Source organism: Mangifera indica, chromosome 6 (assembly GCF_011075055.1).
Source record: "Mangifera indica cultivar Alphonso chromosome 6, CATAS_Mindica_2.1, whole genome shotgun sequence".
NCBI lineage: Eukaryota > Viridiplantae > Streptophyta > Magnoliopsida > Sapindales > Anacardiaceae > Mangifera > Mangifera indica.
In genome coordinates, this window is record NC_058142.1 from 12289654 (window position 1) to 12315353 (window position 25700).

The following is a 25700-nucleotide window of genomic DNA, read 5'->3' on the forward strand; positions in this document are numbered from 1 at the left end:
AAAACTATACATACATACTTTAGTATACAAATAATACGTCATTGTATAATTAAATGATTTTGAATTAATAATAAAATTATCCTTGATCACATAATAACACATTATATATATATTTATTTATGTACATAAAAAAGTGAAACACATCACATTGCTCAATAATAAATTACTTAACTAAAAGAAATCAAAACCTTACAGTTATATGTTTGATTTCTTAGGTTAATCGTTCAAATTTACTCTTTTTATTAGCTATTTAGTTTAATATAAAATAATATTTTCTTAATTGTGTAGAATAATCCTTGGAAGAACGATCTTACATTGAATAACATATTAGGGCCACTTGGCTAAGACAAATTTTCTTGATTCATAGATGAAAAAAATTTATATCCAAATGGCAAACAAACTTCCTGATGACGAGGAAAAATCTCATAAACTCTTATTTCTTAAAGATCTAGCTCCATCAATCACTTTAAAAAGGAAAGAAAGAAATAAATGAATAAACATTTAAAAAAAAAAAAAAGAATAAAGACGGTTACTTTTTCTCTATTTTCTCTTTTGGTATTTATCATGTTGACCCTGTGCTCCTCTGATGTGTGATTTGGTGGAATATTTAAAAAAAAAAAAAAAAGGGTCACCACTCTCTCCATTTGGTTACAAAATATGCACACATCTAACAGCAATTCAAACATTTTGACCCCTGAACCCCCCACAATGGGAATAAACCCTCATTCTTGAAATTTATGAACTACAACACAGAATTCATCACCGGAAATTTGATTAGTTTAATCATGTTCTATTTTAAAGTAGGTGTTTGGTAGGAGTGTGGGGGGGGGGGGGGGGGGGGGGGTGGGGAATTCACTTTTCTAGTTGGCATTTTTGCAATCTGTTGCTCGGTCAATAGCATCTACAAGTGATCTGAACCGTTGCCCACCTCTCCTTCTGAGCCTCGCCGCTTCTTCTTTCCCTCACCATGTCTAGACCGCCTTGGTGCTTCATCCTCACTCTCACTCTCGTCATTTCTAAAGTTTCCAGAACCAAATTGATCTTCATGGTGTCCTTTTAATCCTTCTTGTTGATATCGTGTATCATCCTCCAGTCCCCCACCTGGACCAGCCATTTCTTGACCCCTGCCCTGGTCGGATCCTGCACTATATCTGTCAATGCGATCATTGTTTGGCACCCTCTGATCTCTTTTAGAAGAACGACCAGTGTTTTGAGAGGATGATGGTGCGGGTGGAAACATGGTGGGCACACCAACTGGCCGACCAGCTCGAGGATTTGTAGCATTGGGCCCCATCCCTCCCATAAAAGGGGCTCGACCTGGACCCATCATCATCCCAAAGCCATTAGCTGGAAACACAGCCCCTGGTTGAGGAGGTCGCCCAGGAAACATCATGCCAGATGGGCCTGTAAAATCACCAGAAAACCTAGGGCCATATGGTGGAAAAGCACGGGGAGCCACACCAAACATATCTGGCATTGGAAAACCCTCAGGTGCAACAGGTCCATACGAAAATCCATCAGCACCTATCATAACAGGGGGAAAACCTCGCATCCCAGGTATTGGTCTAGCCCCACGTGCTAGTGGCATGTGAGGAGGCCACATCATCCCTCTGCCCCTCCCTCTGCCCTGGCTTGCAGATCCGATGCTCTCATCCTCCTCTTCACTTTCTTCCTCTTCCTCTTCTTCATTGTCCTCAAATGGGACAATGTCTGGGTTATCCCCAGCATTCTCTGGATTGACTCCCTTTGCCTTTTCCTCCTCTCGTTTTGCTTCTGCTGCAACTGATATAGCCTGAATTCCAGATAGAAGCACAGATTCAAAACCATTTAGTCTTGGCCTCTAGGCATATAAAAAGCAATGAAGAGAGCTTGCTATAATAAATAAAATATGAAGCTACCACCACCTCCATCAACTCACTCAACCATAATGGTTCTTCGCTAAAAAAATTTTAGCAAAAAAACCCAGAGTCTATTTGGTCAAAATTAAACATCCTAGCTAGTGAATGGACCTACAGAAACTACAAAATGGACTGAACAAGAAGTCTAACCCATGGCAATAAAGAGTGATGTAAGAGGAAGAATACAAACTAATTATAGATACCTTAGATTAAAAGAAATTTTCTAATGTTATCCCTTCAGAAAAAGGATCTCAATAATGTCACTGATAAGAACAATGATCCCAAATAAAAGAAGAATCTGCCTATCATTTCAGATTAAATTTCCTAATGATTGTCCTCTCATGCTATAGCATCTTATGTATGTTAACCAACAACTTCCAAGATCGAAAGTTCTTGGAATTGTAAGTATTCATCATGATACTGAAACAATTGTTTCCAAGGAATTTTCCAGTGATCTTAATCCATCAATAGGCATTACAATATATATAAATATGGGTGGGAATACACAAATAGAAAACTACCAAACACAGAATAAAGAATACCAAATATAAAATAGTTGACCTAAATCTAATCCGATAAATTCAGGATCTATTATAGGATTTTATTCTAGGAGCCTAAAAGATTCTATTTACAAGGTATCTAATTTGGTGTAAAGGCGTCCAAGTTTTAAACAACGACTGGAAAAAGCTCAGTCTCCTCAAGATTGGAGGCTGGTATTATATTGGGAACCAAAGTGTGATTGGGATGAGTGTTGTGCTCAGAGAATATGAAGAGATGATCTATGCTATGTTAGACAAACAATTGGGATCATTAGACTGTTATAGGATGAAAGTATTTCAACCAATCAACTGTGTTCCGCCAAGTGATGGGGTTAACCACAGTATTTTGAAGGGCAAGTAGTCAGCATATGTGAAGTCGTTTTGAGCCTTGTTAAATAAATTAGTTGTAGTGGTTATTTAGCCATTACATATCCAACTTAGGTGAGAGAAACGCATCCTATTTAATGGGGGACAGATCTTCAACTTGTGAGAAGGAAAACAGGACAAAGGTATGGAGAGAAAAGAGGTAAAAAAATATATATATATATAAAAGGTAAAAGTGAGATCGGGTGGAAAATTGCAATGAAGAGAAGAAAGACTCACAGCAATAGAGAGAAAGGGTGGATGAAATGGACTGCATAGCTTGTCTGTTGTAACCATAGTAGTCGAATCGGATATTGTAATGTATATCAAAAATTTAATTTTTCTATCGTATATCGAATATTATAAAATAATAATAAAAAAATATAATTGACATGTCATCATTTTAAAAAATATCATAAACACCCTTAAAAATTTATGATTTCTCATATACACCCCTATTATATTATTATTTTCTTTAAAAAGTGTATTGATCCGTATTGATAAAATGTATAGTATTGTAGAATGTCTTGCATTATATTATACATCTATTGTATCGTATTAATTCGATACATCTCATAATACATATCATTTTTTACCTGTATTATATCGTATCGTAGAATACTTATCGTGTATTGTAAGATATTGATAACTATGGTCGTGATGTGTTTATATGACAAACCATATGGAGTCAAGCTTCCTAGTTGTGAAAAGTTTAATTTAATTTAACTTTCTTAATGTCTTTGAGTTTATTTAAAGTTAGTTTCCTAATGTCATGAAATTTTAATTAATTAGTCGTTAATATTTAATTAAAATATCAAAAATCCAATTAAAGTTATTTTCTAGAGTTCTAATATCCAAGGGTTTGGAATTAATTAAAACATGGTTATCAAAGGTGCATTTGAGGCTCGCCTAGGCAATGCTTTACACAAGGCAATGTGGGCATCACCTTTAACTCTTTTTTTATGCTTTTAGGGAAGCTTTAGGCATTGGAAAAACACAATTTATTATCACCTAGACTATCTTCGACTAGATTTGAGGATTATCAACAATTTTGGATAATTTTAGGTTCAGCCTTAGACTTTTCAATAGGTTTTGAGCAATTTTTAGTTAGGTATGAGGGTTATTGGTAATATTGAGGTCTCCAGTAAGGTTTGAGGTCATCGGAGAGGTCACCAACGAGTTCTAAGAATGTCGAGAGATCAACGGTAAGTTCTACAATTGTCAAAGAGGTTGTTAACGAGTTCTAAGGTTGTCAAAAAAATTGTTAGAGAGATTTAAAGTCGCCGAATAGATTCCCTATTACTAATCCCTTATATAGTTGGAAAAAAGGTCTAGGCACGATAACATAGAGTCAGTTTTATCAGAGACTACTAATAAAGTTGTCAATCAATTTTTTATTGTCGATGCATTGATTTGTTTTTTAAATGTAATGGATGTGAAAATTTTTTTAATGAAAATTTTTAATAGCCTTAGGTAAAAAAGCAACATCTTCGCCTAGCCTTTTTCGATTAAGCAATAGAAAAACTACTTTTTTCTACTTAAACTAGTTTTTCTTATGTGTTTAAGTTAACCTTTAATCGACTCCAACGATCAATAGATAATTTTCATTTTTGTCATTATCTGTTGGGATTCCAAGTGTAAGGTATGAGACTTAGATCCCACATTGAAAAGTATGGACAACTAGTGTGAGGTTTATATAGCCTTGGGCTCTCCCATCTCAATAGCTAGCTTTTGAGGTGTGATTCTCCTAAAGTTCGTATCATTTGGTATCAGAGCCATCATCATGTCTCCTAGTTGCAATCGTGCGGCACGGATGGTGACGCCGGCATTGCAGTGTTCGCCCGAGGCTAGCAGGGAGCTAGCGCAGAGCTGACCCACGTGGACGCTGGGGCTGCAAAACGTGGTGGTATGTTAGGATTCCAAGTGCAAATATGGGACTTGGATCCTACATTGGAAAGTATGGACAACTAGTATGGGGTTTATATGGTCTTGGGCTCTCCCATCTCAATAGCTAGCTTTTGAGGTGTGGTTCTCCTAAGGTTCGTATCATTATCACAATCAAGAACAAGTAGAATATGGCTAGGCGCTGCAAAATTGTATCTGCCCAAGGATTTTGGGTAGTAGAGTTAAAGTTACCAACTCTAGTACGAGGTTTTCTTTGGATCCCACGAAGCCTACTATCTCAAATAATAGGCTTTGAATTTCGGATGATGTTATTGATGATAACACCATTGATTGAAATAGGTGCATAGTGGATTTTTTTCTAGGGATATAATAAGCTTTTTCATATAGATTGGTCCATTGCAACTAGAGCATGAAAAGACTTTGGCCTTAATGACATAATGTTGGCTGACATGGGATTTATTATTTCCCAAATTCGGGATGAGGATAATGTCCACTTGATACTAGAAAAAGGGCCTTGGATGTTTGGGGGTAAAACTTTCATTCTTCATTAATGTCCTACTTATTTTGCTTTCGACAAGAATTTCATATCTAAATTCCTGTCTGGATTCAAACACATGGATTGTCTTTTCCATTATGAACTCTTAGGGGATTAAACATGGTTTCTAGTATGGACCATCGCCCTTCATTGTGCGACAAGATGACCTATGAGTGCACCAGATTGTCTTATGCTCAAGTTTGTGTCAAGCTGGATGCAACAACCACTTCTATACATAAGCTTGACTTCCAATGCAAACTATCTCTAGACCAAATTAAGGTGTGGGTAGAGTATGAGTGAAACATAAGAAGTGTCTCAAGTATTGTTTGTTAAGGTATGTCTATTAAACTCTAACAAAGGTTTCAAAGTTGATAAAAGTTAAGATAAGGGAAAAACTATAGATAGAGGTTTAAGAAGGGGGGGCAGGTAAAGGAAAAGATATTGACTCACAACTAAACATAATTCAGGTGTCGAAGATTTCAATACTTGATTTGGAGACATATCTAGAGGTATTGCAGGTACTTGGGAGTCCAATTTTGGGTTTGGATGTGAGTGACCAACCTCATTCGGATGGAGAGGACAAGGTTTTTTTGCCATGGTATTGCTGACTCAAGATGATCACAAAGCTTCTTTAGGACCTAGTTCGAACTCTGATCCTTCTAAACTATTGAGAAGGACTAGAATCATATTTTGGGTATCAATGACTACATTTTGACTCGGTCAGCATCCTGATCAGTGATTAGTAGCAAGGATCCTTTGCTGGCCAGCCACCACGTTTTACTTGATATTAGTTCAAATTTTACTACCTCCTTTAATTTGGATTGTGGTTCTAAGACTATTGCCCCACCTCCTATAGTACCTTGGACTAGGAAAAGGAGTATCAATCAAGTGGCATCCACATTCCATGTTGGGCTCAATGGTCTCCCTGGTTGAATATCGGTATAATAAATCTTACCATACCAGTATTAAGAAGTCCTTATTCGAGGCTTTGTATGGACACCTCCCACATTAGCATGTTCCATATTTCCTTAATGACTCTTAAGGTTAAAGCAATGGACACCTTCCTTTGCACCAAAGAGGCAACTCTATAACTTCTAAATCAACAACTCCAACAAAGAATGAAAGAGATGGCTAATAAGAAAAGGATTGACAGGATGTTCAACATTAGAGTTTCAGTGTATGTGAAACCTCAATCTTATAGGCAAATTACAACACACCATGGAAATAAATAATGACAGGGGTATAATGTTTATTAGCAGGTTTTGGTAGGAGTTATTTTTGTTACAAGCAATCAATCTACAATTATCAAACCTCCTACAATCCTACAATCCACAATTTGATGGCCGGATTGAAAACGTTAACAAATGTCTGAAAACTTACTAGAGGTATACGGTAGGAGACTTGGCTCGTACTTGGACTCAATGGTCTCCCTAGCTAAATACCGGTATAATGCATCTTACCATACCAGTATTAAGAAGTCCTTATTCGAGGCTTTGTATGGACACCTCCCCCATTTGCATGTTCCATACTTCCTAGATGACTCTTAAGGTTAAAGCAATGGACACCTTCCTTTGCACCAAAGAGGCAACTCTATAACTTCTAAATCAACAACTCCAACAAAGAATGAAAGAGATGGCTGATAAGAAAAGGATTGATAGGATGTTCAACATTAGAGTTTTTGTCTATGTGAAACCTCAACCTTATAGGCAAGTTACAACACACCACGGAAATAAATAATTTCAGCCTCATTATTTGAGTCCTTTCTAAATTGAAGACACCATAGAAGCAGTAGCTTGCAAACTCCAACTCCAACTCCAACAAATGAACTGATACATAATGTCTTCTATGTATCTTTGCTAAAACCAATGCATGCCTACGGACTAGCTTCACTAAATTGCCCATAGCTACTCCTTTAGATACTCACAAGCCACAAGTAATGTTCAATCGCAGAATGGTTAAGCAAAGAATGTCGCTGCATCTCAACTATTGATACATTGGCAAGGTCAATCATCAACAGAGGCTTCATAAGAGTTCACAAATGAAATGTGCATTTGCTTTCTAGAATTTCCTCTTGAGGACAAGGTGAATTTTCACAAGTTATATCAAAACCAAAACAATTGCATTCCGCAAGTGAAGGGGTCTAACACAATGTTTCATATGGCAAGTCATCAATTTATGTGACATAGTTTTCAGCCTTATTAAATGAATTAGTTCTAGTGGTTAATTAGCCGTTAGATATCCAACTTAGAAGAGACACATCTTGTTGTAAAAAGAGACGAAGAAAGATGGTGTGCATGAGGCAGTTGTGAGTTGGACGTGAAAGCAAATGATTGTTTTTCATTAAAAAGGAATTCGCTGTAATGGAATTGTTATGGATGGAATACATGAATTTTTCTCTCTGTCAATCTATGTTCTCTCTCTAATTTTTTCTCAGCAACTTTCTAAAATTTCCTAATCTCATTTCCATTAACTTCAGCTTGAACACTGACCCTTTTTTAAGTTTTCCAGCAAAAGAAGAAAGTACAAACTTTGTTAATTAAAATATTAGAAGCAGGGTTAATTAAGATCATATGATTCTAGTTCAAAATATTTTCTATGGTTGCTTTGAACTTGAGGGTTGTGGACAATGCAGATTCATACTTCCACACTATCAATGTCTTGTGTCTAATATGAGGGAAGATGCCCAATTCTTGGTGTAACTCTATGATGTGCATGTGCTAGTGCATCACACACAAATAAGCATAACAAAATACATACATGTAATGTTGAGGGAATTTGCTATCTGAAAAATATGAGAAATTCATGTCACTTTTTGCCTTTTCCTTACTTTGTCCAGAACTATTCTAACAATATCTGCTATATCCTCCATGTTAAAAATATATAACATACCATAAGTTCACTATCTGGTTCGAGATAAAGCAGGGAAGCCAATTGCTCACCAATAGAGGGCTCTAACTCCTGACAATCTCTGCTAATCTGCAAATACAATTACAACATGAACAAGTAAATATGAGTTTGTACTAAGATTAGCAGCCAACTACACCATCACATAAAAGCAATATACAGAGGCACAAGAACTACTAAGAATAAAATATTTGGAAAAAGGGTTTGATAACACAAACATTTATCCAGATTTGTGTAAATAAATACATAGGGATTCAATGCAAATAGTTTCCAATCCAACTCATAAATCAAGATAAGCTCGGACCAACAAGTAAATACTCCAATCTGATAATTTTTATTGTAATTTTTCTTTAAGATTATGCTACAAACTTTAAATGGGTCATTCCAGCCTCTTGTAGTGGCTTCCATTCTTTTTTTTTTTTTTTTTTTTTTTTTTTTTTTGTGGTAAAGGAGATAAGGCCAAAGTGTTGTGGAATTGTATAGCTACTTTTGCATGATTTGGCAGGAGGACACTTAGGATTACAGTAATGAACAAGTTCTCATCTCAAGCTGACCAGGAGATTAACAAACAAAACAAAAATGGATGTTGCGATATAAGTTGTGTTTACAAGACTAACAATTCACTTCCCTGTATGTAAATAAGAAAACGAAAAAACACTTCGCACTTCCGGCTATTCGAGAGGCCAAATCTCTTCCTGAAATTCTTAGCTTTTGAAAGGCTAGATAGTCTCCCTAACTCTGCTGAAGCTGCCATATCCTTCTCTTTCTCATCTAACTACTTATAATATCATTTGCCACGTGTCTATCCTTTTCAAAGTGGTCCTGAATTTGTTTTCCCTACCTTCTTGTCGAATCTCATAATTTATAAGGATTTCTCTTTATCCAATGATTTTAGAAGGTTTTTTTTTTTCATTCTTTGTTTATTATCTAGGAAATTTGGGTGTTGATTAGAATTCCTTTATCTTAAGCTTTTTTCCTAATTTAGAAGATTTTTCATTTTTTTTAGGTTGAATATCCATACGTATAAACAGAAACCAGATTTTGTGATAAATTAGTTCAACCCTCAACTTGTATATACTTTAATGTATACTTGATGCTACATACAACAATATAGTGAATTTTATTTCTCAAAAATTTAATATGGTATCAAAACACAAAATCTAAACCCTAAAATTTTATTATGGTAAATGAAGAGAGTTTTGCAATGGGAATTAACTCTAACCCATAAGGTTTTCTCATTGTCAACAATGGTGGAATTGAAGGACCCGTCATACCCATTATTGGGCACAAGCTTAACAACCATAATTTTCCTCAATGGTCTTAGTCCGTTATGTTTTTTGTGTGCAGTAAACGGAAGGAAGATTATCTCCCAGGAGAGGCTGCCATTCCAGGTGAAAAATAATCCAAAATACAGAACTTGGAAATCAAAGAACAATATAGTTATGTCATGGCTTATCAATTCCATGACTAACGAAACTAGGGAAAACTTCATGTACTACTGAATTGCTAAAGAAATTTGGGACTCGACAAAGGAAACCTATTCAAACAAGCACAGAATGTATGAAATCTTCGAAATCAAAGGTATTCTGCACAAGTTACATCAACAAGAATCAACACTCAAAGATTACAACTTGCTAACCCAAAAGTGGCAACAACTCGACCCTTTAGAAGGACACAATTGGCATTGTTAAGAAGATAGCAAGTACAATCAAAAGATTTTAGAAAAAGGAGTCTATAAGTTTCTTTTGGACCTAAATAAAACCTAGACAAAGTCAAAGGCAGGATTTTAAGTTCAAAAAAATTACCCGATGTCAAGGAGGGTTTTTTTGAAGTTTGGATGCAGGAGAGTCGAAAAAAATTGATGTTGGGAAATCAAATTTTTCGAAACATTGAAGGTGCTGCACTAGTCTCACAAGGTAGCAGAGGAAACCAGCAAAGTGATCATCATCAATAAAAGAACTAGCCTTAGGGTTATCATTGTAGGAAAATAGGACACAAGAAAGAGGTCTATTGGGCTATTTATGGTAAACCTATAGATTGGAAACCATGCTCATTTAGAGTCAAGGAAAGCCAAGGAAACACCACTATTGTTGAGACTATTGCCAACACTTTAGTAGCAACTGAGTCAACTCCAATTAACAAAGAGCAGATTTAATTATTGCAAAACATGCTCAAGCAAACCATCTAAAACACAACCGGTTAGATTGGTACTACAACTTTGGCACAAGACGATAAATTTTATATGCTTTGAATGTCACTAATGAAAAATAAAGATCATGGATTTTGCATTCTAGTGAGTCTGATCACATGACTGGGGATACTTCTATATTCACTCAATATAGCCCATATACTACTATTCTCACTGTCCGAATAGTTGATGGGTCACTTTCCAAAGTGATCAATACAGGTTTTGTTAGAATTTCAAAAGTAGAACCTTGGATCTTATCTTATTTGTTCCTAATCTTGATTGTAACCCTCTGTCCATCAATAAACTTACATGAAACTTAAAGTGTGTTGCTAAATTTTTTTTTTTTAATTTGGATTTGGGGAAGATGATTGACAATGCTAAGATGTGTGCAGAACTTTACTTCCTGTTGATGATCTTATTAAACAATCTCAAAAAAAACGCACATGCAGGTTTTTCTCTTGTTAATAAAGATAGTGAAATTATATTGTGGTACTATCGCTTAGGACATCCAAACTTTACGTATCTTGAAAAATTGTTGTCTTCATTATTCAATAAAAATCCAAATATGTTTCGATGTGAAGTTTGCCAATTATCAAAACATACTCGCACTTCTTATCCTTTACAATCATATAAACCATCAAAACCCTTCTCTATGATACATAGTGACGTTTGAGAACCTTCTAAAGTCACTAACATTTCAGGTTCAAGATGGTTCATTACATTCATTGATGATCACACAAGGATAACTTGGATATTTCTCATAAAAAAAACTGAAATAGGCAAAATATTTCAAAATTTCAATCTCATGATCCAAACTCAATCCAATGTAAAAGTCCAAGTTCTCCGAATGGACAATGGACAATGGACATGAATACTTTCACTCCAATTTGGGCTCATATTTTTTGGATGAAGGTATCATACACCAAAGTTCATGTGTTAACACTCTACAACAAAACGGAGTCGTCGAAAGGAAAAATTGACACTTCATGGAGTTTGCAAGATCACTCATGCTAGCAACAAATTTGCCAAAGCAGTTTTGGGGAGATGTTGTCCTTACTACAACATATCTTATTAATTGCATGTCGTAACGAGTTTTAAGGTACAAAACTCCCAATCAAACACTTCTAAATGCTTATCCTTTTACTCGAATACTATCATCTATTCCTATTAAAGTATTTTGATGTACTACATTTGTTTATATATCATTACAATACCATAATAAACTTGACCCCAAGTCCATCAAGTTTATATTTCTTAGTTATTCTCCTAATAAAAAATGGCACAAGTGTTACTCTCCACTTACTCAAAAATAATACCGTTCTATGGATGTCACATTCTTTAAAAATCAACCCTATTATACCCAAGCTGACATTCAGGGGAAGAATTTGATACGAACCTTAGGAGAACCACACCTCAAAAGCTAGCTATTGAGATGGGAGAGTCCAAGGCCATATAAACCCCACACTAGTTGTCCATACTTTCCAATATGGGATCCAAGTCCCATACCTTGCACTTAGGATCCTAACATACCACCACGCTCCACAGCCCCGGCGCCCACCGGGCTGGCTGTGCGCTAGCTCCCTGCTAGCCCCGGGCGAACACTGCAATACCGACGTCACCACCCGCGCCGCACGATTGCAACTGGGAGACATGGTGATGGCTCTGATACCAAATGATACGAACCTTAGAAGAACCACACCTCAAAAGCTAGCTATTGAGATGGGAGAGCCCAAGGCCATATAAACCCCACACTAATTGCCTATACTTTCCAATGGCGAATCCAAGTCTCATACCTTGCACTTGGGATCCTAACAGAATCCAATCATGAAGGAATACTTTGGAACTCTATGAATATTCAAGGAAGAGAAATTGTCCCTGTCCAAAATGCCAAGCAAAATTCTAAACCTATCCAAATTGAACCTGACAAACCTATCCAAATTGAACCTTACCAACCTGTCCAAACTTAACTTGACCAACCTGTCAAACCTATTCGGGAAAATTTGTCCCAAACCAAACCTATCTTTCATTTTCCAAAAGTTGTACAAGACAATCCCACAAGAAACTTGATTGTTTATTTTAGGAGAAAGGCAATTCAAAGGGAAGCAAAGAATCAAACACATTCAAAGCAGAACCAAAAGTTGAATCTAGTCCAAATACTTTGGATCCTCACACAAGTCACACTCGCATTGAATCTGATTATTCTAATGAGTTAGATCTACCTATTGCGTTGAGAAAATGATTGAGATCTTACACCCAACACCCTATCTATAACTTTGTCTCTTGTGAAGGATTATCTTCAGGTCTTCAGGCCTTTATCTCTACCTTGACAGATATTAAAATTCCCAACAATGTACAGAAGGTTTTAAGCCATCCGAAGTGGAAAGCTATTGTCCTTGAAGAAGTCCAAACCTTAGAAAAGAATGGTACATGGGAAATACAAAAGCTTCCAAATTGGAAACATTTTGTTAGGTGTATGTGGATATTTACCATCAAGCACAATGTTGATGGAAGCATAAACAAATTCAAGACTCGCCTCATTGCAAAGAGGTTTTCTCAATCATATAGAGTGGAATATGAGGAGACATTTGCCCCTGTTGCCAAACTTAACTCCATTCATGCACTTCTATCTCTTGTAGCTAATATGGATTGACTCCTTCATCAACTTGACATTAAAATAGCCTTCCTAAATGGTGATTGATAAGTACCTATAATAATGTTGTCAATTGAATCCCTGCGGCTCAGCTACACTCCTGTGCAAAGCTCCTAGTTGCATCAATTTCCCCCAAAATTACAACCCACTCTTCTTCAATCAATAGCAATCAGAAACTATAGCTTAATTTCAATCAATCACAAGAAGAATGGAAGACTGTATCACTACAACACAACTCAATAACAGAAGAAATTTTCAAATACAAAGAAGAATCCCAACAATTGTATTACTTAGTGCAGTCTAGTGTAAACTCAATGGAAAGCTTAATTCTAAACTCAAACAATACAAACTCAAATGTAACTCAAACTAGAGAAATAATTTGAAATGTAGTTTGTTGCTTGAAAAAGGCCAAAGCCTACTTCTCCATTTGTAAAAATTTCCCTGAGTGATTATTTATTCTCTGATTCTTCGTTCAAAGTTCCTGGCTTTTCATTTTTTCCTCTTGACTATACATTTTCTGACTCTTCATTTCTACACTGACAGCCTGTGTACAGTTGCTTACTTCTCTTGATATAAACCTGTTTAGTAAGAGTTTTATAAGTGATCTAGAAGAAGAAGTCTACATAGATATTCCTTCAGAATTAGAATGACATCCAATATTGGGAAGTGTGCTAACTTCGCAAGTCATTGTATGGGCTAAAGCAATCTCCACAAGCTTGGTTCAATAGATTGACGTAGGTAGTTTAAAAGCATAATTTTCAGCACTGCCACACATATCATATACTATTTGTGAAACACTCTTGACGGAAAAATGACTATTCACATAGTTTATGTGAATGACATCATTACTATCAAAGATGATTACAAAGGACTAGAGGATTTTAAGAAACTTCTTGCCAAAGAGTTTGAAATTAGATTTGAACTAAACTGAGTTGAGCCCAAACTCGCATCAAAGTTGTTCAAGATTTGCTCATTTGAGGGAAACTCAGGTTCGACTAGAGTTTAAGCTCAGCTCAGTATTGTAACCGAGCAAAAAATAATTAAAATGACGTTGTTTTAATAATTATTGATTAATATGATATTGTTTAGTTGATTTGTATCGAAATTTTCTACGCTTGCGAGCTTGATGAGCCGAACACCCCTAAAGCTAGAGCTCGAGTTCAGTTTTTAGCTTGAACAAGCTCGGCTCAAATCTAACCCTAAGTGTTTTCAACTTTTATACATTAATTATAGTCTCAAACAAAATGATATCATGAAACTCATGATTTTTAAAGTGTCATTGGCAAGGCAAGCACACATATAACACCATCTATTAGGAACAAATCAACTCACACTTAGATCTGGCTCATGACAACACTTAGCAATGCCTTCTCAAGTAAGGGTGTACATAATTCGGTTCAAACCGTAAAACCAAACCGAACTGTTTAAAAATTATGGTTTGGTTTGGTTTGGTTTGTAAAATGGCTTGGTTTAGGTTAGAATTTTTTAAAACGTTTTTTTCAGTTTGAGTTACAGTTTGAATGATTTTTAAACTGAACTAAACCATATTTTTTAAAATACAAATATATAACTATATTTGACAGAATTTTCTAATAAGCAATTAGGTGTACAATTTGTTTTTTCACATTTATTTTATTATTTTCTTTACATGTATATTGTATATAAATTTTATATTTATTTTACACATGTATATATATATATTTATTTTACATGTGTTTTAGAAAATTATAATTAAGTTAATTTTATTAAATAATATATGTATTTAGAAAAGAATGACTTTAAAAAATTGAAATTATGGCTGTTAAATCTTGTATTGTATCGTATATAAAAAATTTAATTTACGATGTTGTATATCATATTGTATGATATACTTTTTAAAAATTAAAAAAATAAAATACTAACTAAAATAATAAAATAATATAATTAACATATCATCATTTTGAAAAAAATCACAAACACTCTTAACATTTTAAAATTTTTCATATACACCTCTAATGCACTATCATTTCCTCTAAAAAAGTATATCAATTTGTATCGATAATATGTATCGTATCATATGATAAGTTTACAGTATCATATTAATTCAATACATTTTATGATACGTATTGTTTTCCATTTGTATTGTAGGATACGATATGTATCATATTTCGTAAGATACCGATAACTATAGTTTAAACCATAATTCAAATCATATTTTTTTAATTTAGTTTAGTTTGGTTTGAAATATAAAATAGTTTGGTTTGGTTTAAAAAAACTTTCAAACCATATCAAACTGAACCGTGCACACCCTTATTCCCAAGCAATGCCAAGGGAAACAAGGATGTTACACAAAACAGCAATTATGAGGTTGCTTAAAGACAAACAGGACCATCTTTCAAGCAAAGATGTCATTCCTTACAACTAAGTTCAAATAAGATCCATCTCCACACTAGTGCAATCAACATAGTAAATTGTATACATTCATTACTTTCAAAAAACTAAATTTGCAAGCAAGAACAGATGAATTTAATTATATAATAGGAGAAAGGTTAAAACAAAGGTGAAGCAGCACTTAAAAAATATCCAAATAAATACATGAATAACCATAGAAAAACAGAGAACCATAAACTGATATAAGTCACCAAACGCAACTTCGATTTCATTACTCCCAATTCCTCTTTCTCAACTTCACAAATAAGAAAGTTCTGACAACATAGTACATCAGCAATTACTAAAGGCAGTATTTTACCAATTGAAACAATCATTCAACATATAAACCCTGTTTTCAAACTTTACAGATAAGGGAGTTTCAACAAAAAGTACATCAGCAATTGCTGAAGGCAGTATTTTACCAATTGAAATGACTAACCAACATATAAACACAAAACCAAGCTTGCAAGGTTTTACATTTGGACAGGTCAACTTTAGAAGCCCACTCTATATTCCACTGAGTAAGCCAACCCATTACTAAATTCACAAAATTCTAGCTTAGGGTTTCAAAAGTTTAATACTTAAAGATGCATCGGGAAAAAAAATCTTCAAATTGAATATAAAGTTTGTGGGAAAGAGCAGGGATAGACAGAGAACAAAAAATAAAAAGAAAAAAAAAGAAATGTAAGAAAACTATAACAACAACTCCAAAAGAAAACTAATATGACAACATAGAATTCAATCTAAATTTAAACAGATATTGTACCTTCACTGGCAAGTTTTCATTGTATGGATTCCTCAAATGGCGGGTCTTGTGAAATGACAGTTCACATAACTGCATAAAAGAAATCACAATTTGCATCAAAATGTGCATCTTTACAATCCAAACATACCCATTTAAATTCTGTATAGCATGTCATGCAAAACTTTAGCACTATAAGTGTACGAATTGGAGCAATTAGTCATCATTATAAACAAATTTAAACCAAAGGCAACAAATAATAATTTCTTAAATTAGTTCCATCAATCTTCATAATTTCATCTCTTCTCATTCCTCAAACCAAGGGATGGATTTGTACATTAGATTCTATTGAAATATAATTAGGGCCATACAGTGCCCATGGAGAAACCAAATGGGTCACTACGGATTCCCTAAAACATACCCTGAGAATTACAAAGTGATATTGATCTGTAAATATAAAACATAGAGAACCAAGCTAACATTTTTATCAGATTTCTTTAACTAAACCAAAAACAGTACTAATAACTAGGTCCTTCCTACTTCCTCTTTGCTTCTAATGCTTAAACAATGTATATACCATTCAAAACAGTGCAGAGAGTATTTGTGAGGATTATGGCCTCATTTGCAGTAGAAAGGATTGAAAACTCAAGAGAAATAATATAAAGCAAAGCGAATGAAGAACTCCCAGAAAATTTAGTCAAGTGCCTTTTTATTTAAAGAAACAAGTGGGGAGATGTACCTTTAACCATTTAACAGAGAAATTCCGCCCGTAATGTGCAGTTCCATGTGCATATTTCCAATTCCCTCCTCCCACAGACCCGCCAATTTTCGATGTCATCTTGGCACAACCCTGAAACCAACAATTATCATGTATTATACACCTTAAAAAGAAAAAGGTTTTTTTTTTTTCACATGATGTTGTATTCCAAACCACCTGGAAGTGTCGAGTTCGATTGACGGAGAAGATTAGAATCACATTTTCGGCAGAGTCAAAGGCTTCATTTAATTTAGCTTCATTGCTCCTTTGAGTTGCCCAAACCCCTTGTTGTACAGATAATTCCAGATTTTCACGGTTGCAGCTTTTAACAATAAAGTACCTAAGTCCAAAATAAAATAAATATTTATACTCCAGTCATCAAATATCCAACCTAATTGATGAAAAATAATACAACTGGAAGCAAATAAAATAATATATGGTAACAATAGAGGGGCATTAGATAAATTTGAACAAGATTACCGACTACAAAGTGGATATGTATATCCATCTAGAATAATACCTACTATCAGCTAGACAAGGCATTAACAAACCATTTACATACAATTCACACCAAGATACAAATTACTAAACATAAGAGACACCTGACTGGCAGGGAATTGACAACATGGTGAATACAGTTACAAGAAAATGCAAGGACTAGATGATTCATTACAACTTTTGATGAATATAAGATTTTACTAACAAAAAAGCACTTAGACTAACCAAAAAAAAAAAAAAATCTATCATATTGAGATGGCCATCATGATGACTTGAAAAGCTGGTCCTCTATTGATGACTATACTCTCATGTACACAATGACAAAGGAAGACTTGCCCTCAAAACCATGTTTACACACATCAATTACATGTTCCATACTTGCGTTTCTTGCACTCAGCGTTTACAGTGTTAAAAAGCTTTCAAGTACCACCTTCCCAATTCCTTCACATTGCACATATCCTTCCATTCTTTATGCCAGTGAAAATCATGGAACCTGGGGTTACAACACTTAGGGATTCACACAATGACATGGCTTGCGGCACAACAAACAGATACCTTCCAATGGTCAACAACTGTCAAAGTATTAACTCCACAACTTTGACTCAACACCAACCACGGCGAGTGGATTCAGTCTAACTTGACCATATCATCCCCATATCCGGCTGTGGAACAAATCAAACTAGTCAACAGCTCAACTAGCTTTCTATGATGCTTGTTTAGAATTGTGTGATAATCAAACAAATGAAGCTCAAGCATAAATTCAAACTTGGCTTCTTCGATGAAGCTACCTTCAACGGGCTTTCTTTGTAACAAAACAAATTAGTCAACAACTCAACTGGCTTTCTATGATGCTTATTTAGAATTGCTTGATAACCAAATGAATGAAGCTCAGACATAAATTCAAACTTGGCTTCTTCATTGAAGCAACCTTAAACAGTCCCAAAATTGGTCCAACATGGTCATCAACCATCCATGGGAAAGAAAAACAATTCTCATTGTTACTAATTGTTATTATTTATTTAAAAAAACAACATAAAGAAATATTGTAACCAACTTGCAATTTTGATTTCAAAATTCAACCAGCAGAAAAAAATAATTGCCCACCTGCAACAGGAGTTACATGGTGGGGATATAAACTGAAAAAGCTCCTTGCTAGATCTTAACAATTGCTAAAGTGGACACACTTCATGTATAGATGTTTGAAAATTCAATTTTATTATCTTTATCATTTTCTTTTGGGCAAAACAAGTAATATCTCATTTAGAGAAGAGAATGGGAAATCCAACAAGACCCAATATTTCTGACAAGAAAGCATTTAAACATTTACAAGCTAACATCAACATTTACTTAGCTGGTATTGAGCTTCAGTTAATTTAAAAAAAAACAAAGCTTGAGCAGCTATTCATTGAATTCTACAAGCCATTCCTACTCCCTAACTTTATCACAACTACCTAAGCAATTGAAACATACAAATAGATCTCTATACCAACTGTGACAGTCATTTCATCCATCAAGCTCCTTCACTACAAAAGAAGTTCAACCCATAATTAGAGAACTTCCACAAAAGAAGATAAATTATTTCACTATACTAGAGTCATACAAGATATGAATAAAGATGTCTTTTATAAACTCTTAGAAGGTCCTCTATATCGATCTTCATTACGGCTGAGAAATTTGAAATACACAGCATAGAATGATAAATCCCAGAAGGTGACCCCAAAAGGCAATAATGCACACAAAAATGTTAAAGACAGTTTCTTATATTGGTATCAATACCACAAGCTTCCTTCTTAAGAACCCCTTTGCAAGAATTGCACACCTATGAAATTCTTAATCCATCCTTTCTTCTGCATAAACCCATAATGCCCTCTGTTTGCATTGATAATAATCACCAATAAAGCATACTAAATGTCGGCAACCCCTGAATTGAGAACCTGGAAAAACTGGCCTTAAAAGGCTTTACCTTCGGTATTTTCAAGGAAAAAAAGCTGTAATCATTTGCTTTCCATTGCTAAATCATATCAGGGTGTCAAACCTGCTATGCTTTGGGAGACTAGTAACAATGCAATGGGAAAACTTGTTTTATCAATGCCCCATCCTAGATACTTTTCCTTTTCTCTTATAAAATAGCTGAGATGCCTCATCCACAGATCAAACTTATAGTAGGTATCAATCCATAGATTAGTACAAAAAAAAAAATCTCTTATTGAAAATCTTCCAATTTAAGAAATATCCAGAATCTCCCCATGCATGCACTCCAGAAAATCTTAAATGTACTATCAAGTTGTCTTACACAGTTTCCTAAATGACCTTTAATTCTTGCCTTTCATTTACCTAACTACTAGGTATAAACTCTCACATCGCAAAAATTCATGATATTGGCCTTTAAGACGAATTGACTGATTTCCAAAGTGCATTCAAGCATCCATACCTTTATATAATAAGATAATCCTAATCTTCCTTAAGCAAACTATCATTGAATTGAAACTTCCACTGCAAAACCTACTAGTATTCCTAAATCTGTAACCATCTCTAGTGGAAAATTAGAACAAGCAAGAGTGAGCTAAAAAATACTAATTAATCAATACTATAAGTTAGTAAAACACCTGGACCAGAATACAACACACATAAAAAAAAAAAAAACCCACAACTCCCCTAAAAAATGACCATGGATATTCACAGGTAAACTAAGATTAAAGAAAATCATTATTACAAGAGGAACATTATTGTTTTTGTTTTCCCTCAATACACCCGTTATTCATAAGGCAACCAACCTCCTTAATATCAGTAGTAGCTTCAACTTGAGGTCTAACAGTAATTTGCTAAAACAGAAAATCATATCTCAATAACAACTTAATCACCAACTTCTGCTTTTGAAAGACTAAGGCCCATTCTGTATTAATTATGATATATGCATTCAAAGATTCCACTCTCTTCTCCACAAATGGGCTCATTTGCGTATATGCATCTATTTAAATAACATGGAAACATGAAGGTATGAAACCCAATTAACCACAATAATCAAGGCATAAACTAGTTCATAATCTGAAATTTCTAGCACATAAAATTGATTAGAATATAACTTTGTAAAATCAAATTATTAAAGACTAATGACCATGCATAAACACTCAGAAAAGAAGAGAAATAGATGACAGTCATAAGATGGCAATCCCATCATCCTATCAAAAGAAAAAAAAAAGAATAGAAATATTCCATCTTGGCAGAAAACATTTGGAATTGAAAAAACTCCGAAATTTTTGTTGACAAACTGCAGAACAAATGTTTAGCTTACTAAAATACCATCTTAAGAAAGTAATATGGTGTATTACACAATAATATAAAATTAAAATTTATCATTCTCCAATATTATTATTCCATGTAAATTTCCAAGAAATTAAGTTTCCAAACATCTATGATAAGATAAAAGAGGAAGCACAACAAAAAGATGTTATTCTCTTCAGTCCTTAGAAAATTACTTAGGTTGGAAACAATAACATGAAAATGGGACAAGTTTTCCATTTTCTTAGTGGATGCCCCATCTGTACATGATTTGAAACAACATCAGATGAGGAAGAGCAAACTTCTACATCAAATGATAAAATTAAGAATCTATGGCATAAAATATGCTACAGAATTTCATTAATTATGAAATCTTATTCTTTTTGGTTATAGCAAACAAAATAAATAAAGCAAAATAAGGATAAAAATCTACTGTCAACCTGTAGGAAGCTAATTACAGCTTATAGATTAAGACAGAACTCATTCGCGGGATTATCAGTTGATTTATGGACTCCTTGAAACAATGTCCAAAGAAATACAAAAATTCATTTACACAACCCAGTTATAGACCTTAGAACTCTGAACACACCTAGATATTCCTTGGGGCAAGGGTGTAGCCCTGTTTGCCTGATTAGGTATGCCATTGGGAAGGTTTTGCATCAGGGTCTGCATACCCTGTTGTTGGGGCTGTTGAACTTGCTGCTGCTGCTGCTGCTGCTGAACGTTAGCTGAATCCACCGCTGAAGGTTTCCCTGCAGCACCTTGATTGACAGAATTGGTACCCTGTGGAAACTGTGATTTTTCTGTTTGTTGAGGCAGAGAATTCCGATGTTGGAAAAATTTGTTTGAGTTGCCATGAATGTATGAACTTATTTGCTGAATCTTCTGAAGGACTTCTTCCACAGAAGGAGGGGGTCCAGGCAACTTCACATGCCTATAGCGACAATCAGGACCATTTGGACAAAACCCCAGCTTGTACCTGCAAAATCAAGTTTCCCCAAATAAAAGCATTAAAAATAAATCCTTAAATGAAAGCACAAATATAAATCCTATTTATGCCATGAAGCTTTCCATCACACCAACTTCAAACTTCAGTATAGCTTTCCATCACACCAACTTCAAACTTCAGTATACTATCTCCTATCTTAATAAAATTCAAGTTTGCAAGATAAGCTTTAAAGATATGTCTGTCTACCCATAAGAAGACACACTGTGCAACAAATAGTACTTGCACAAAAATAAACTGAGAAGTCAACCATATAATCAGTGTCATTGCTTGATTGTCATCAAAGTCAATTTCAGATGCCAAAGCTTTAGAAAGTAAAAATCACAGCCCTAATCATAAACAATAAATCTTTGCCAACCCCATAAAAAAAAAAAAATATCATTCAACATTCTTTAGGTTTAGCCTAATAGAAGCTACCACATATAGATGATTCTCATAGATTTTATGAAAATTTAGCCCGGTTAATTAAATTCCAACTGAAAATTTCAAGCCAACATAACATCTGAAAACTGAACATAATCTTAAACAAATTATTCATAGAATAAAGAAATGTCAATTCTTTCATACATGTTACACTCTTTGATATCTTCATTAGTGTGTTTATACACACAATCTTGTTCACGGCACTCTCCAAACATCCTAAAGAACCGACAAACCGGCATTCTAGACTTGTCATACTGGTGAAGGAACCCACAGGCGTCACCCTTCATACAAAGGCTACGTAGCCAATGCCGGCACACTGTCTGCCGGAAACTCCTCCGTCCGGCATGATTTCCTCCCGCCGCACCAGGGTCAGCTGTGGCAGCTCCACCAGCAGAAGGAGCGGCTGAATTGGGGTTTGCTATGAGCGAGGAATCGGCTTGTATAACGGGATTGGAAGCGGTAGGGACGGCGGGACCCGCGTCGAGACCGCCCTCGAAGTCGAAGCTGAGACCCCCTTCTGAGTCCTCCATTGTTTTGCGTAGGTATAGGAATTTTTGTTAGGGCTTCCAATGAGGGTTTCTGGAAATCATTAAAATGGGAATTGGAGGAAGAAGAAAGTAGGGCTTTTGAGAGAATTTAAAGCAAATATAATGAGGAGATCGAATCCACCTCTAATGTATTCAGTTGTACTGTAATGCTTTAAATACAAGGGAAATTATAAAAAATGGCCAAAATACCCTCTCACTAAAAAAAATACTCAAAGTCACTATTTTTAAGTAAAAATACCCAAATTCACTATTCCTAACAAAAATACCTATGACTTTTTTTAAAATATTAAAATTATCCTTCTTCTCATTTATATAAACCCTCCTCACACATTATAAGGGGTTAAATAAAATTTTATTAAAATTAGAGGACATTTTAATATTAAACATTATAAGAGCATTATAAATTTCTCAATGAAATTTTAGAAATAGATAATTAAGGGGTCAAATGAAATGTTATTAAAATTGAGGGGTATTTTGATATTAAACATTATAGAAGCATTGTAAATGAAATTTTAGGTTTTTTCAAATTTCACCGTTTTACAATATATAGACTTGTATTTTCCAGATTTCTAAAGAATTTTTCGATTGTTGTCATTCTAGGGTATTTCAACTTTTAAAATTCGAATTTGAATTCCGTTTTTTTGAATTTTATGGTTTTACGATATATCGACTCGTATTTTCTAAATTTTCGAAGAATTTTTCAATTGTTATTTTTCTAGGGTATTTCAACTTTTAGAATTCGAATTTCAGTTCTGTTTTTTCGAATTTCACCGTTTTACAATATATCGATTCGTATTTTTCAAATTCTGAAGAATTTTTCGATTGTTGCCATTCTAGGGTATTTCAACTTTTAGAATTCGAATTTCAGTTTCATTTTTTCAAATTTCACCGTTTTACAATATATCGACTCGTATTTTTCAGATTTTTGAAGAATTTTTCGACTGTTGCCATTCTAGAGTATTTCAACTTTTAGAATTCAAATTTCAGTTCCGTTTTTCTGAATTTCATCGTTTTACGATATATCGATTCGTATTTTTTAGATTTTCGAAGAATTTTTCGATTGTTGTCATTCTAGGGTATTTCAACTTTTAGAATTCGAATTTCAGTTCCATTTTTTCGAATTTCACCGTTTTACGATATATCGACTCATATTTTTCAGATTTTCAAAGAATTTTTTGATTGTTGTCATTCTAGGGTATTTCAATTTTTAGAATTCGAATTTTAGTTTCATTTTTTTGAATTTCACCGTTTTACGATATATTGACTCGTATTTTCCAGATTTTCGAAGAATTTTTTTATTGTTGTCATTCTAGGGTATTTCAACTTTTAGAATTCAAATTTCAGTTCTGTTTTTTCGAATTTCACTGTTTTACGATATATCGACTTGTATTTTTCATATTTTCGAAGAATTTTTCGATTATTGTTGGATAGTAATATCACTCAAATCACATATAAAATGAAATCAAATACATATCTATATATAATGACAGATAAAGTATATCGTACACATACGCACATACAATAAATATATACACACGAACATATAAAGAACGATAAATAAACAATGAGCTAACTAAATATACATCCGTGAGCTACTCGATGTAGTGAAAATACAACTGCGACGCTAAACGTCGACGCATAGAGGTAGACAACTCTTGGAGAAAATCGACGCTCCGTGACAACGTCAAACACTCAAAAAAACGTAACATAAACACACCACAGTCACCGAAGCCCAATCCCTACTGAGGGACATCCGTCGCTCGATATAAAGCGAGGGAATCACGTTGTGGAGTCTATCCAGAAACGGTCCAAAAACTCCTCGCCTCTAATAACGTGGGTATGAATGTCATATACGGTCACATGCGCTGCTCAAGAGACCTCATATTCCCCGAATATGATACATCTAAATTGTATACTGTAATCGATCACTCACGAAAATCTATAACTCCGACCACCCAATGTGTGCAGTCGAAGTTTATAGGGATGTAAACCTATAAACAGTGACAAATTTTAGTTAATTATAGACTAATTCAACTAATTCAGTGTAATGAAAATACATACATATTATACCTGATCGACCATCCCCCATGGTTTGTACAATAATCTTAGGGTGTACGCTGCCTCAACCATCCTCGTGAAGAGCCTCGAAAACTCATACTCCTCAAACGGTGTGGTCTGCCAACTCTTCCAAGCCATCTTAATATAGCCTCCGAAGAATGTGTGGGCAGTCGTCCAACGCTGTGAAACAATCGCATGGTGGTCGTCCTAGTGCTGACATAATAAAGCCAAAAAAGAATCCACATGCTAAAATGGTATAAACAAGTTCACAAGTTCACATGTGTTAGTTATTGATAAATATATCAAACTTTTTTCCAAATTATATAGTATAGACAACTTACATCGTCGATCAGCCACTCGCGCAACTTTACCACAAGCCACTAAAAACTATCCTTTGACTTTGACCCGATGAAGTAGACATCATGTGCATCGGAAGCCACAACTCTAGTGTACCATGTGAGGAAAGATTCCTCACACTCTGAGATAGAGGATGGAATGGTCCTAAGTTGCCGTTTCACCCTCCCTTTGAGTGGATTTGTATACGGGGTGCGAACCAGCAGACCCTTCCGACGATCCAGCCACGTGCTATACGAATCAGCTGCATAATCCCAAAAAAAATTAATTCATCATTCCATCTTACGTAACAATTAGCATTAATCGATTTATTTTACCTCCTTCATGTATGCGGAAGGAGGTTTAGCTGGAGAATCTTGAATCACGGTCAAGTCCACCACGCGTGCTCCCTCAGCGGACTGGAAAATTGTAATTTTGAACATCTCAGTGATCAATATATACAAATATTTATATACTAAGTATAATTGATATACCTCAATATGGATGGCCTCAGAAGCGTCCTCTTGGAAGTCCTTCTCCTGTGAACCAATATCTGCTATCTTTTTGGTTGAGTTCGGGATATCAGTAAGTAACCATAATCGTACATCCTGAAAAAGAGTCAAAACATCATTAAATAAACAACATAATTGAAAAGACAAATCAAT

At 34.7% G+C, this 25700-nt stretch overlaps 1 protein-coding gene across 2 annotated transcripts; it reads right to left on the reverse strand.

Annotated features, from left to right (window-relative positions):
* Positions 1–612: 612 nt before the first annotated feature.
* On the reverse strand, positions 613–22782 carry LOC123218974 (30-kDa cleavage and polyadenylation specificity factor 30). Of its 2 annotated transcripts, XM_044640629.1 has the most exons (7): positions 22241–22781; positions 21257–21646; positions 17068–17230; positions 16873–16983; positions 16158–16226; positions 8130–8216; positions 613–1792 (listed from the first exon to the last, which is right to left on the reverse strand). In XM_044640629.1, exons 1-7 carry the CDS (start codon positions 22624–22626, stop codon positions 902–904), a joined length of 2097 nt encoding a protein of 698 aa, XP_044496564.1. In that variant the 5' UTR covers positions 22627–22781; the 3' UTR covers positions 613–901. The 2 variants fall into 2 exon arrangements, with proteins under 2 accessions (XP_044496564.1, XP_044496565.1); XM_044640630.1 differs by lacking the exons at positions 613–1792; positions 8130–8216 and adding an exon at positions 13223–13560 and having other exon boundaries at positions 22241–22782.
* Positions 22783–25700: the final 2918 nt, after the last annotated feature.

Coding starts and splice junctions, on each gene's coding strand:
- LOC123218974 (XM_044640629.1), bottom strand. CDS start 22,626: ATGGAGGACTCAGAAGGGGGTCTCAGCTTCGACTTCGAGGGCGGTCTC. Junction 17,231..21,256: donor TTGCCCCAAGGAATATCTAG/GTGTGTTCAGAG, acceptor TTTTGGACTTAG/GTACTTTATTGTTAAAAGCT. Junction 1,793..8,129: donor AACCAGATAGTGAACTTATG/GTATGTTATATA, acceptor TCTGGAATTCAG/GCTATATCAGTTGCAGCAGA.